Source organism: Rhinoderma darwinii, chromosome 6 (genome assembly GCF_050947455.1).
Source record: "Rhinoderma darwinii isolate aRhiDar2 chromosome 6, aRhiDar2.hap1, whole genome shotgun sequence".
NCBI lineage: Eukaryota > Metazoa > Chordata > Amphibia > Anura > Rhinodermatidae > Rhinoderma > Rhinoderma darwinii.
The window spans coordinates 33449553-33463361 of NC_134692.1; the positions used below are offsets into that span (position 1 = coordinate 33449553).

Below are 13809 nucleotides of genomic sequence, written 5' to 3' on the forward strand. Positions count from 1 at the left end.
ATGATGATTATAAGCACATTTTACCAGAACGCTAAATTTGGAGCCAATGCAACCACCAACATTTAGAAATCTCTGCCAGTATTTTTAACATTGTTTCTTTATCTTCAAGGACCCATCTCGAAATCACAGAGCTTACAGGCTGACCATAGCTAAGTTGGAACCTCCCATCATTCCTTTCACACCTTTACTTATTAAAGGTATTTTGCTATTCTAATTAATCGTTGATACAGGTATATAGATGACGTATTTGTTTCTTGTCCAGTAATACAATATAATACACATTTAGTTTATCTTGTCATAAGTTCATCAGTTTGGACATATTGGTACCTGGTAAAAAATAAACAAGAATTGACATCAGATTTGTGGACAGTTTTATCATTAAATGTTCTCTATGATGTTATATTGATTTAGTTAAAATAACAGATTACGTATAGCTCTAATTTGCTAATATACTTCTAAGATTTAGTCCCCATAGTGTCTACGTCTATGAGGGAAGGGGAAGTGGTATTCAACATTTTCCTTACCACACTCTGGCACCATATTTTGACACTGAGTGTATCACATAAAATTGTGCACATTAGGCCTGTGCCTATAGGTGGCAATGTTGGAGTGGGGGTATCTCATTGTTTGTATTAAAAATAACTAATTACTAATAATTAAGTTAAACATTTCTTTAGATAGTGTGAGGACTATCAGGCCAAAACTGCGGACTGCAGAAACAGCTACAAATAACACACAATAATGTGTCATAAACTAAGAATCTTCTATCTATCATATGTCTATCTATCGATCAATATCTATCTACAATTTCATGGTTATGATATGTCCAAATTTTTGCTGTCTAACAGAGAGTTTAGAAGAAACTTTAATTCTTTAGAGTGAAAAGTTTTGTATCCCATCTATATTTATTAATCTCTCCATTTTTTTTTATAGACATGACTTTCACCCATGAGGGGAATAAAACTTTTATCGACCATCTGATAAACTTTGAGAAAATGGTAGGTTGTTTTTTGTTGCCTGTGCATGGATAATGTGAAATGCATCCAGTGTCCACAGGAAGGTGGATTCTATTATTCTTGATATAATAAAGCAATTGTAACATATGCCACCCGGGAGATTAACAATAAACAGCTTACACTAAGTACAGCAATATCAAGTATTTATTCCAAGATATTTGTCCTATCCCATCTGTGAGCTGTTCTAATTTGTAATGCTAAATCACAGTTTAAGTAAAGTCATTATGTAAATTCATTCTAATTGAAATATTTAACTTTAAACATGACTTTAACCTCTTTGGCTCATTAAGCTTAGTAACATTAGTGTCTTGCGATGCTTTTGTATGGGAAGTCATTCTGGAATTACTTGTGGAGTTTTAGGACATTTGTTTAAAAAAAATGTTTTGTTTCGTGTTCTGTTTTGTTTTTTTACCCCTAGAACAAATTAATATTTCTAAATGGCTTTCTGTTAGGATTGATCGATTATGGGATCTGCTTAACAGCATTTTCACATACAGAGTATTTATATTGGGACACAATGAGCATCAGTGGTGATTTAAAAAAAAGATTGTTATTTTTAATCAAAATATGTTCAGAATTCTCTGCTGATACATTGTTTAACCCCTTAACGCCGAAGGACGGATATATCCGTCCTCAGCAGCTGCTAGTTCGCGCAGGAGGACGGATATATCCGTCCTGTGATCGCGCGGGTACTGACAGTTTACCCACGCGATCAGCGGCAGGAGCACGGCTGTTATACACAGCCTGGCTCCTGCTGCAACTGCCGGAATCGAAGCACGCGCCGATTCCGGCAGTTTAACCCATTAAATGCCGCTGTCAACAGTGACAGCGGCATTTAATGTGTTTGACAGAGGGGGGAACTCCCTCTGTCTCCCGATCGGCGCCCCCGCAAACAAATCGCGGGTCGCCGTCGGGTTTCCATGACAGCCGGGGGTCTAACAAAGACCCCCAGGTCTGTCTTCAGCATCTGCCTGTTAGGCGATGCCAGAGGCATGACCTAACAGGTTGCCTGTCAGTTTTACACTGACAGGCAATAATGCTTTGGTATACGAAGTATACCAAAGCATTATATATGCGATCGGCATATCGCATAGTGAAGTCCCCTGGTGGGACTAAAAAAAAAAAAGTAAAACCGTTAAATAAAGTTTGTGAAAAAAAAAATAAAAAAAATTACAGTCAAAGTCAAATAAAACTACTTTTTTGCCCCAAAAAGTGGTTTTATTTAATAAAACGGTCAAAACAAATCACACATACACATATATGGTATCCCCGCGATCGTAACAACTTGACCAATAAAATGAACACATTAATTAAACCGCCGGATGAACGGCGTCCAAAGAAAACGCAAAAAACAACGGCAAAATTCTCTCTTTTCTCCCATTCCCCCCATAAAAAATAAAATAAAAGTTCATCTATAAGTCCTATGTACCCCAAAATAGTACTAATGAAAACTACACATTGTCCCGCAAAAATCAATCCCACGTACGGCCACATCGACGGAAAAATAAAAAAATTACGCCTCTTGGAACGCGGCGATGCAAAAACAAGTAATTTTTTTCTAAAAGGGTTTTTATTGTGCAAACGTAGAAAAAACATATAAAACCTTTACACATTTGGTATCCCTGTAATCGTGCCGACCCATAGAATAAAGTTAACATGTTATTTACGCTGCATAGTAAACGGCGTAAATTTATAACGTGAAAATTAATGCTGGAATAGCTGCTTATTTTCAATTCTCTCCTAAAATAAAGTTAATAAAAGTTAATCAATATGTTATAAGCATCTAAAAATGGTACAATTACAAAATACAACTCGTCCCGGAAAAAACAAGCCCTTATACGGCTATGTCGACGGAATAAAAAAAGAGTTACGACTCTTGGAATGCGACCGTGGAAAAACAAAAAATAATCCTTGGTCATTAACGTGCAAAATGGCCCGGTCATTAAGGGGTTAATATATCTTTTCAGGAATTGGAGCGTTGTTTTTCGGCATAGACATAGATTTAAAACATGACATTCTGGAGCTGCTACTAGTAGGAGTTTACCAAATACTACTTATACATTGAACTGAATAATAGGGAGGGAGCTTAGGAGCTAAATACTACTCTGTTATTATTGAATTCAATGTATAATCAGTAAGTTCCTTAGCTCCCTCTAGTGGTGGCTGCAGGCAGCTAGAATGTTATGTTTTAAATCCATGTCTATAGAGGAGATATGGAGATATGTATCAGAATAAAACAGAGCTCCCACAACTATAAAGATATACTAAGAAATTAATCAGCACATATTACAGTACTTTTTAACTTGTTAGAAAATCATTTTAACAAATGATTGAGAATGGTCACAAAAAAAGCAATTTCCCAAAGTATATTGTTAGTGTTTCTTTAGGCATCATGCACCCAGCCGTGTTACGGATCCATGTCGTATTTCTCCATAATGTGGACCCTTATTATGCCTCTGTATTCCTCTGATTTCACACAGAGGGTTTTTTTCTCAGTTCCCAAACCTGCAGCTGCACAATTATAAGTGCAGAAACTAATCCTGAACTTCCAGTTCCGAGAACAAATAGGAATGTTTAAGGAGGATCGGTCTGACATGTCTGTTTTAGTAAATACTTGTATCCCCCATGAAATAACAATGCTGGAACATCTTTTTTCAGAACTCTGGGTTGTGCCGTTCCCGTTATTTCTCCTGGAAATGTATGAATAAATTGACAACTGGGCGTTATTATTCCCCCTCAGCACCGATTGTGCAGTTACAGAGCATGTAGGGACACGCCCCATTGACAATGGGAATGGTAACAGCTAGTTGTAAATTTTTCATACATTTCCAGGAGTAATAACAGAGGAACAGCGCAGCAAGTTCTGAGAAACGATGCTCCAGAACCTTTTTTCTATACATTTTTGCACATCATATTAGCAGCAATTTCTTCAAGATTTTATAAGCTTTGTACTATAGGTTTAGAGGTCCTATGAAAAGTAACAATTTGTGCTACAATCAGGTACCCAGCAAACACATCAAGGAGGGAAATGATGATTTAACTATTTTTACCATCCACTGTATCCTTAAAAATGCTGAACTGGTAGGTTCTTTAGTGGTCCAGATGGTAAAAATATCTTGGATTGTCATTATCTTGTCTCTAGTAGACAAGCTGGTGCAAGTATTTAGCACTTCTCATCTTCTATCTTGGGGGCATTTGCAGGACTGTAGAGTTTTTAGCCACGTTACAACCACGACACCAATGAATTTGATATATCCTTAGAGAGTTCGTGAATATTTATAACAATTATGAGGTCATGTCATAGGCTTTAAACATTGATGATCCTATGCTTGGTCGTGCCATGTTCCCCGCACAAGACTCCATGTAACCGGTAGGAGGTTATAAATAGCTGTCTGATACCAGCAGCTGCTGGATATTGTAACAAGTAGTTATATAATATGTTATTATAATTAGCTGTGTGTGGAAAATAGAACAGAATGAAATTGAAAACTTGCAAGTGAGTAACACTTATGTATAATTGTATGCTACTTTCCTAGAACATTGCTTTACCGGTCATGATTCTGAGCAAAAAGAAGCTCAATTTCTTAGTTTAAAAAAAAAAAACATGTGTAGTATGGAAAAATGTTACTGATCTGATGGCCAAAACAGTAGCACAGGTACTTAATGGAAAACCTTTTATCAAGGGCTCAGGATCCGTGTTATACAAGAGAATATTGCAAAGAAGGAAGGCTGCCTGCAAGCAACCAAGCCCAATTTCCCAACCACCAATTGACAGTAAGAATGAAAAATAAATATAATAACCTTTAATAGGCTACGTATAGCCAGACAGACCACATAGATATAGTGTTAAAATTGTCACTACCTGAGACACCGGACTAAATTGTCAGTTACCTGTATATAAACAGGCAGAATTAGTGATTGACTTAGGAATAAGTGTGGTTCCCCAGCCAGTTCCCTAGTCAGTTAGATTGTTAAATCAGCTAGTAAGGAATAGTGAATCCGGTCTACGGTAGGTAATTAAAATCCTAACAGCCCCCCCGACATGTTTCGCTACTACGTAGCGTCCTCAGGGGTACACGGGGCTAATGGCGGCGCGGCAGGAAAGAGATCCTGATATGGACATGTCACATGACGTTTCCGGAGGTGTGTGAGAGCACACAACCAATAGTGGCACTGGAGACGCATCGGCGCGTCAGCTGTAAAGAGCCGGCGAATGATAGTAAGGATAAGATGCATCAATGAGAGACAGGGAGCGGCGCATGCGTATAATAGTAAACAAGGAACTTGGTGCATAGATCGCTTCCCAGGTCATAATATAACCAGTGAGCTCAACGGCGCGTGCGTAGAGAACGATTCCCACTCGGCACCAGTGAATACATTCTACAGACCGGGACTTGGACCAATAGATTGAAAGTACAGTGTCCTACAGTGCCGATCCATCAGGTGCCGAGCACGCACACATCGCCGGAACATAGAGACAGAGATCTATTAATAAAGTATACAGCCAGGACAAATGAACAGGTGACAGTGCTATAACATTAGATCGTGAGGATATACAAGGTAGTGACATATAGTGAAAGAAAGCTCCATTCAGGAAAAACCCAGTGTGTACAATCCTGTTCAAAATAATGGGTGCATGAGTACCATTAGCGGCACTGAGGACAGAATTGACCATAAAAGGCCAGGTCTGAACTCTCAGAACATAGGTAAATAAATAAGGGAAGCCGCTCCCTGTATCTAAACACAGTAAACATAGAGTTGCAAATCACTCAATTATGGACAGCCTAATGCACACAGCGTGGCAACACCAGATGCCACATATCCAGATGAGACCAATAAAACGTGTGACAGACAGACATATGTGTAAAGTCTGTGACAGTGGACCGCTACCACTATGTGGTCTCAGTCATATGCTCCTTTTGGAACAGATGTCTGGACCACATTGTATTTTAACGTAATCATTATTTCTTGAAGTCACAACATATACATAAGTTGATCGGTACATACAGGTATGAGAATACATGGTAATGCTTACAAATGCACATCTTCCATACAGTACGGAAGGTTATAATTCATTTCTATAGGTTTAAAGAAAGGCACTGAAGGTAAATCCCTCATTCAGGCCTGTGGGGGACATAGTATTGAGTCGGTGAATCCACCGCGCCTCTTCTTGCAAGAGTTTGCGGTCTAGATTTCCCGATCTCGGACCCATTTTAATTTGAGTGATACCCCAGAACTGGAGCAGCTTGGGGTTACCCCCATGACATTTGAGAATATGTCTTGAGAGAGTCGTATCCTCATTACAATTTACAGTACTCAAATGTCTCGACACACGTCTCCTCAACTCCTGAGTTGTTTTACCCACATAAAGTTTAGGGCAGGGACATTTGGCGATATAGATGAGCCCACTGCTCTGGCAATTCAAAAATTGTTCAATTGGGTACCGTTTGCCATCGGTAGGGTTGACAAAGCTCCTCACAGTCGGCATCAAAGGGCAGAAAGAACACCTGCCACATGAATGGAATCCCTTAACTGGTGATCTAAGCCAGGTGGGTGGTGTATTTGATTGTCTCGAGTAATGACTATGAACTAAAAAATCCCGTAAGTTCCTTCCCCTACGATACGTGATACTTGGGTTAGTAGTAACGGCATCCTTCAAATCAGGGTCAGCAGTGAGAATAGCCCAATGTTTTTGTAATATTTGGGTGACCTGAGGGGAGCGGGCATCGTATGTGCCTATACATCGAATGGCATTCGATGATCCTGTTTTAATGGATTTATTTCCCCTGTTAGACAGTAGATCACTTCTCTCAGAGGCCCTTTGGTGTTATAGACGCAACTGGACCACTATCATCTTTACGTCCGAAGTCCAAACTTACACCTCCCTTCTCACAATACAGTCACATCGATACCTTCGTTAGGATGGTGTGCAGTGACCTTAAAAAATTAAAAATCAACAGACCTAGTATCTGTAGTAATCTCACCTTTGATGAGAGACTGGCAATGGAGGAGTTATGTAAGAACGACAGATTGGTCTTCAAGCCCTCTGACAAAGGGGGCAACATAGTGATCATGGACCAGGCTGACTATGTCGGCATAGTCCATAGATTACTAGATGACAATGCCACCTATGCTATTCTAGGAAGTAATCCCACTGTGGGCTATTTGTCTGAACTACACACTCTCCTGAGGGATGCTAAAAATGACAATCTAATTACTGATGATGAACTCAAGTGTCTATATAACTCCACTCCCACCCTGGCAACCTTTTATGCGCTACCAAAGGTTCATAAGGCGACCTCTCCTCTCCCAGGAAGACCTATTGTGTCAGGTAATGATAGCCTGACACAGGGCATTAGTCTCTATGTCAATGAGATACTAACACCGTTTGTTTCCTCCCTACCCTCCTACCTCAAAGATACAAAGGACACCGTCACCAGGATCCACGAGATCAATGTTACTTCTACTACCATGTTGGCGAGCATAGACGTGGAGTCACTATACACTAATATCAAACATGATTTGGGACTTACTGCAGTTAAACATTTCCTAAGCACTAAAGGCACCCAATTTCAACGACATAATGATTTTGTTGTGTCGCTCTTACGTTTTTTACTTACTCACAATTATTTTATTTTTGACAAAAAATATTATCACCAAATTAAAGGCACGGCAATGGGCACAGTTTGTGCACCCACTTACGCAAATCTTTTTTTAGGGTGGTGGGAAGACACTATCGTTTTTTCAGATAATTTTTCTCATTTCACTTCACATATTTCCTTTTGGGGAAGATACATCGATGACATTCTCATCCTCTGGGATGGGGATGTCAACACTTTTCGTGACTTCATGTCTATGCTCAATGCCAATTCCATTGGTATGAAATTTACTTTTGAAATTCACGACCACACTATCAATTTCCTTGATCTCAAGATCTCTTTGGATCCTGGTGGTGGTGTCCAAACGGACATTTATCGTAAGGCAACCGCTACCAATAGCCTTCTACATTGGGACAGTCACCATCCCCCTGCCCTGAAGAAAGGGATACCTATAGGCCAGTACTTGAGGGCTAAACGCAATTGCTCTAATGAATCATCTTTTCAAGCCGAATGCGATGGCCTTTTTAATAAGTTCAGAGCACGGGGCTATCCAAAAAAATGGTTACATCGAGCCTATGCTAGGGCATGGGCCTCTGAGAGAGAAGTGATCTACTGTCTAACAGGGGAAATAAATCCATTAAAACAGGATCATCGAATGCCATTCGATGTATAGGCACATACGATGCCCGCTCCCCTCAGGTCACCCAAATATTACAAAAACATTGGGCTATTCTCACTGCTGACCCTGATTTGAAGGATGCCGTTACTACTAACCCAAGTATCACGTATCGTAGGGGAAGGAACTTACGGGATTTTTTAGTTCATAGTCATTACTCGAGACAATCAAATACACCACCCACCTGGCTTAGATCACCAGTTAAGGGATTCCATTCATGTGGCAGGTGTTCTTTCTGCCCTTTGATGCCGACTGTGAGGAGCTTTGTCAACCCTACCGATGGCAAACGGTACCCAATTGAACAATTTTTGAATTGCCAGAGCAGTGGGCTCATCTATATCGCCAAATGTCCCTGCCCTAAACTTTATGTGGGTAAAACAACTCAGGAGTTGAGGAGACGTGTGTCGAGACATTTGAGTACTGTAAATTGTAATGAGGATACGACTCTCTCAAGACATATTCTCAAATGTCATGGGGGTAACCCCAAGCTGCTCCAGTTCTGGGGTATCACTCAAATTAAAATGGGTCCGAGATCGGGAAATCTAGACCGCAAACTCTTGCAAGAAGAGGCGCGGTGGATTCACCGACTCAATACTATGTCCCCCACAGGCCTGAATGAGGGATTTACCTTCAGTGCCTTTCTTTAAACCTATAGAAATGAATTATAACCTTCCGTACTGTATGGAAGATGTGCATTTGTAAGCATTACCATGTATTCTCATACCTGTATGTACCGATCAACTTATGTATATGTTGTGACTTCAAGAAATAATGATTACGTTAAAATACAATGTGGTCCAGACATCTGTTCCAAAAGGAGCATATGACTGAGACCACATAGTGGTAGCGGTCCACTGTCACAGACTTTACACATATGTCTGTCTGTCACACGTTTTATTGGTCTCATCTGGATATGTGGCATCTGGTGTTGCCACGCTGTGTGCATTAGGCTGTCCATAATTGAGTGATTTGCAACTCTATGTTTACTGTGTTTAGATACAGGGAGCGGCTTCCCTTATTTATTTACCTATGTTCTGAGAGTTCAGACCTGGCCTTTTATGGTCAATTCTGTCCTCAGTGCCGCTAATGGTACTCATGCACCCATTATTTTGAACAGGATTGTACACACTGGGTTTTTCCTGAATGGAGCTTTCTTTCACTATATGTCACTACCTTGTATATCCTCACGATCTAATGTTATAGCACTGTCACCTGTTCATTTGTCCTGGCTGTATACTTTATTAATAGATCTCTGTCTCTATGTTCCGGCGATGTGTGCGTGCTCGGCACCTGATGGATCGGCACTGTAGGACACTGTACTTTCAATCTATTGGTCCAAGTCCCGGTCTGTAGAATGTATTCACTGGTGCCGAGTGGGAATCGTTCTCTACGCACGCGCCGTTGAGCTCACTGGTTATATTATGACCTGGGAAGCGATCTATGCACCAAGTTCCTTGTTTACTATTATACGCATGCGCCGCTCCCTGTCTCTCATTGATGCATCTTATCCTTACTATCATTCGCCGGCTCTTTACAGCTGACGCGCCGATGCGTCTCCAGTGCCACTATTGGTTGTGTGCTCTCACACACCTCCGGAAACGTCATGTGACATGTCCATATCAGGATCTCTTTCCTGCCGCGCCGCCATTAGCCCCGTGTACCCCTGAGGACGCTACGTAGTAGTGAAACATGTCGGGGGGGCTGTTAGGATTTTAATTACCTACCGTAGACCGGACTCACTATTCCTTACTAGCTGATTTAACAATCTAACTGACTAGGGAACTGGCTGGGGAACCACACTTATTCCTAAGTCAATCACTAATTCTGCCTGTTTATATACAGGTAACTGACAATTTAGTCCGGTGTCTCAGGTAATGACAATTTTAACACTATATCTATGTGGTCTGTCTGGCTATACGTAGCCTATTAAAGGTTATTATATTTATTTTTCATTCTTACTGTCAATTGGTGGTTGGGAAATTGGGCTTGGTTGCTTGCAGGCAGCCTTCCTTCTTTGCAATTGTTAATGTGCCCGCCAACTACCAGGGGTCCAATCCGTTTCTTGTATACAAGAGAATATGGCGCCTCCCTGAGGCACAAAACAGGGTTACCCAGAGTACGTATGTCTCTGCAATACAGAACCATAGAGACTACATCTGCTACTGCACAGGCTCAGTACACATGCCATTGAAGCGTACATGAAGCCTAAGGTTTGGTAATCAAAGATATAAAGAGAAAGTATTCACTAAATATTTTTTATTGACCCCCCCAGGCCCAAAAAAAGGAGCAGGACAAATTTAAAGCCACTGGAAATAAACTTTATAGGGGTATTCTTAACTTCTGCTGGGACCCGCACCTATGTCGAGAAGAGGCTGTTTCCGTAACTCCCATACAAGTGAATGGAGAGAGCCGCGCACATATGCGGCCATCTTTCCATTGATCCCCCGCCTGGATTCAGCAGCCGTCTCACCGGGCAGGACAGGGTTGCGAAACCTGTTCTTGACGTAGGGGTGGGTACCGGAGGTGGGAACCGCAAGACAACTCCTACACCTCATGCAGTCTTGCACCATATGTAATACTCTCTCAGATTGGCTTGGAAAAGTTCAATTTTGACTTGAGATTGTCGTTTTATTTATTTTTTAAAATTAAATTTAACTTAAAATAAATTCATTATTTCCTGTGTGTTTATCTTTACTTTCCCAATGCAATATTATTAAAGAGTAACTAAACTTTTAAAAAACTTTTGACATGCCATACATGTCAGAAGTTTTGATCGAGGGAGGTGGGAGCGCTGGGACCCCCACCGATCGCTACAATGAAGAGGCAGAAGTGCTCGGGTGAGTGCTGTGCCATTTTGCTTCTGAACGGCTTTCCTCAGAAAGGTGAGCGAGTTTTGTACGGACTCATAGACTTTCTATTGAGCCCGTATAACGCCCTGAGGAAAGCCGATCAGAAACGAAGTAGAACAGCACTCACCCGATCTACCGCTTAGTTTAAGTGATTGGTAAGGGGTATCAGAGCTTGGACCCCCACCGATCAAACCTACATGTCACTATGACGTCGAAAGTTTTTTAAAAGTTTAGTTACCCTTTAACATTTTGATCAGCAGTTTGTGAGATCCACCCTACACCATGTATACTGTCTTATTTCAAGTCAATTTTATTTAAAGTAAATTAAGTAAATACTTATTGTGACTCAGGAGGAAAAATAAGGGGAAGGCGGAAGGTTTATTATTCCTCTAGTACCAATTTTTCTCAAGCTGAGATGCTCCCAGTTGTTGTTGAGGTGCAGCTTATCTTTATAAGCTTAATTCATAGGATTTTTTAGCAGTCTTGCCATGGAACGTCACAGGTATTGGTAATGACAATGGTGCCTTTCTTTCATACATTGTTTTCGAGCAGTTTACACCCCGAATTCCATAAGTGGCTTCCTCATCTTCTGGGTACAACAGGTCTAGGTTTATACACAAGCTAAACATGCTCCTTTAAAGGGTATATATAGATTTAGCTATATAACTTTTATTTCTTGCAGCGCATGATTGCAAATACAGTAAGAACAATGAGATACTGCCGCAGCCTGCCCTTCAGTAAGTTGCATTTTCCAGCAATGTAATTTTGTATGATTGTAGCACAAGAGACACAATATTATATGACACAATTTCCATATTTATCATAATGACTTTAGAATCTGTTCTGCAGCCATTTTTCTGTTACAATCCTCATTAGCCTGCCATCTTAACACGATTCTGTGATTGTCAGATGACGGGCTGGACGGACACAGCGCTGAATATAAATTATACAATCACAGACAAGCAAATTATATTTCTAGTGGCGCTTTGTCAGACCTGTAAATAAAATGAGATGTTATGATCCTATTTTTTATGATTTAACTTTTCTAGATTACTAGATTATTATCAGGCTATTAAGTTCTCATGTTTGCCAGCCAAAAAAACTCAGTTTTGGCAGGGGATACAATCTCCTAAATGCCCCTTCCCAACTAGACCAATGTTAATTGAAGATTTGATAAAGGGCTTTGTCAAATTTTGGTATTTTTTTGTAAGATCTCTAGGCAGTCAGACACTGAGCAGGGATGGGCTTTGGCTGTATTTGTGGGACAATATCGACAATTTGACATAATTGAAGGAGCTTTTCGGCTTATACAAACCCCTCTTCCCAGATGGTCTTCACCAAAGTGTTCCCTGATTGACCCTCTTGGCTCTCAGCACTAGAGCAATTTTAGATTCCCTTGATTTCAATGGGTACGGGGAAAGCAAATACTTACACAACGATACCTCTAGCCATAGCAGTTGATCCTAAGGATTCCCAAACCTTGCAAGATTGTTAGATTTTCTATAGGGCCTAGATCAGGGGTGGTAAACCTTTCCTGAAGTGCCAAAGTACCCCCGCTCTAACAGTGACAGCCATTGTGTCCCAATAACTGCGACAGTCACTGAACCCCAGTAACAGATACAGCAACCCACAATAACAACTGCAAGACCCCCAGTAACAAACAGGATCCCAATAACAATGGTAACCAAGTACTCCGAGCAATAGTGACAGCCACAGACCCACAGTAATAGTGGTGCCACAGACCTCCAGTACCAGTGACAGCCACACATTAATCCCCCCCTTCTCCCGACAGTTAACAGAATACCTTGAGGCAGGGGCAGGAACTCTGTAGTATGAGCTGTATATCTCTCAGTGGCACCAGATCAATTGTAACCCCCCCCCCCCCCCAAGTTGTGGCAAGACCGGCGTACTGGGCAAATCTTTGCACGTGCCACTTCCAGCATGCATTACACCGGTTCACCACCGGTGGCATAGGTCACCAATCTGTGGTACAAAGGGGTATAAGGGGTACTTTAACTGTCCTCATACTGTGTATTATCAAAGCCTTTGGGGTACTTATTCATGAAGTTGGGTATAAACCATAATAAACTAATAACACAAATGTCTTCACCTCCAGGTCCAGAGGCTTCGCTTGTTAGTAAAAATCACCAGGACGTACGGAATTATGTGCGACAGTTCAACGTGATTGACAATCAGAGGACGCTATCTCAAATGTCACATCGGCTAGAACCACGGCGCACTTGAACGGGGAGAGAAATTATCCTGATCTTGATGGAAATGACTGTGGCATATATAGGGTTTTCTATTCTTTCTTATAGTTGTATTTATTTTGGTTTTATACTTTTATTTTATGTGCCACTGGTTAATCATATGAGATATGTAAATAATGTAAATTCTCAATGTAGGGATTAAATACAGGCACCAATAAATATGTTGGATGTTATAAAGTTACTGTACTTAGAATGGTGATGTAAAATGTTTTTTATGGCAGCTATAGGGTTGTAAATCTATACTGTACCTCTGTTTTGATTCTAGAGGATATCCAGTGGCATTAGGCTCTGTTCACACCACGTTTGGCATACACGTCTATAGACCGGACTGATGCCAAAAGAGTATCCTTTTGGCATCCGCCAGGCAGGTATACATCGCTATACTTTAATTTTTACTGT

At 40.8% G+C, this 13809-nt stretch overlaps 1 protein-coding gene across 6 annotated transcripts in view; it reads left to right on the forward strand.

Annotated features, from left to right (window-relative positions):
• The window catches only part of RAPGEF4 (Rap guanine nucleotide exchange factor 4), a 250177-nt gene extending 236590 nt beyond the window's left edge, over positions 1-13587 (forward strand). For all 6 annotated transcript variants that reach the window (XM_075829468.1, XM_075829469.1, XM_075829470.1 and 3 more), the window contains 4 exons: positions 110-197; positions 934-998; positions 11823-11877; positions 13257-13587. In XM_075829468.1, coding sequence (XP_075685583.1) covers positions 110-197; positions 934-998; positions 11823-11877; positions 13257-13384 — 336 coding nt within the window. In that variant the 3' untranslated portion in view covers positions 13385-13587. The remainder of the gene's footprint in view (positions 1-109; positions 198-933; positions 999-11822; positions 11878-13256) is intronic.
• Positions 13588-13809: the final 222 nt, after the last annotated feature.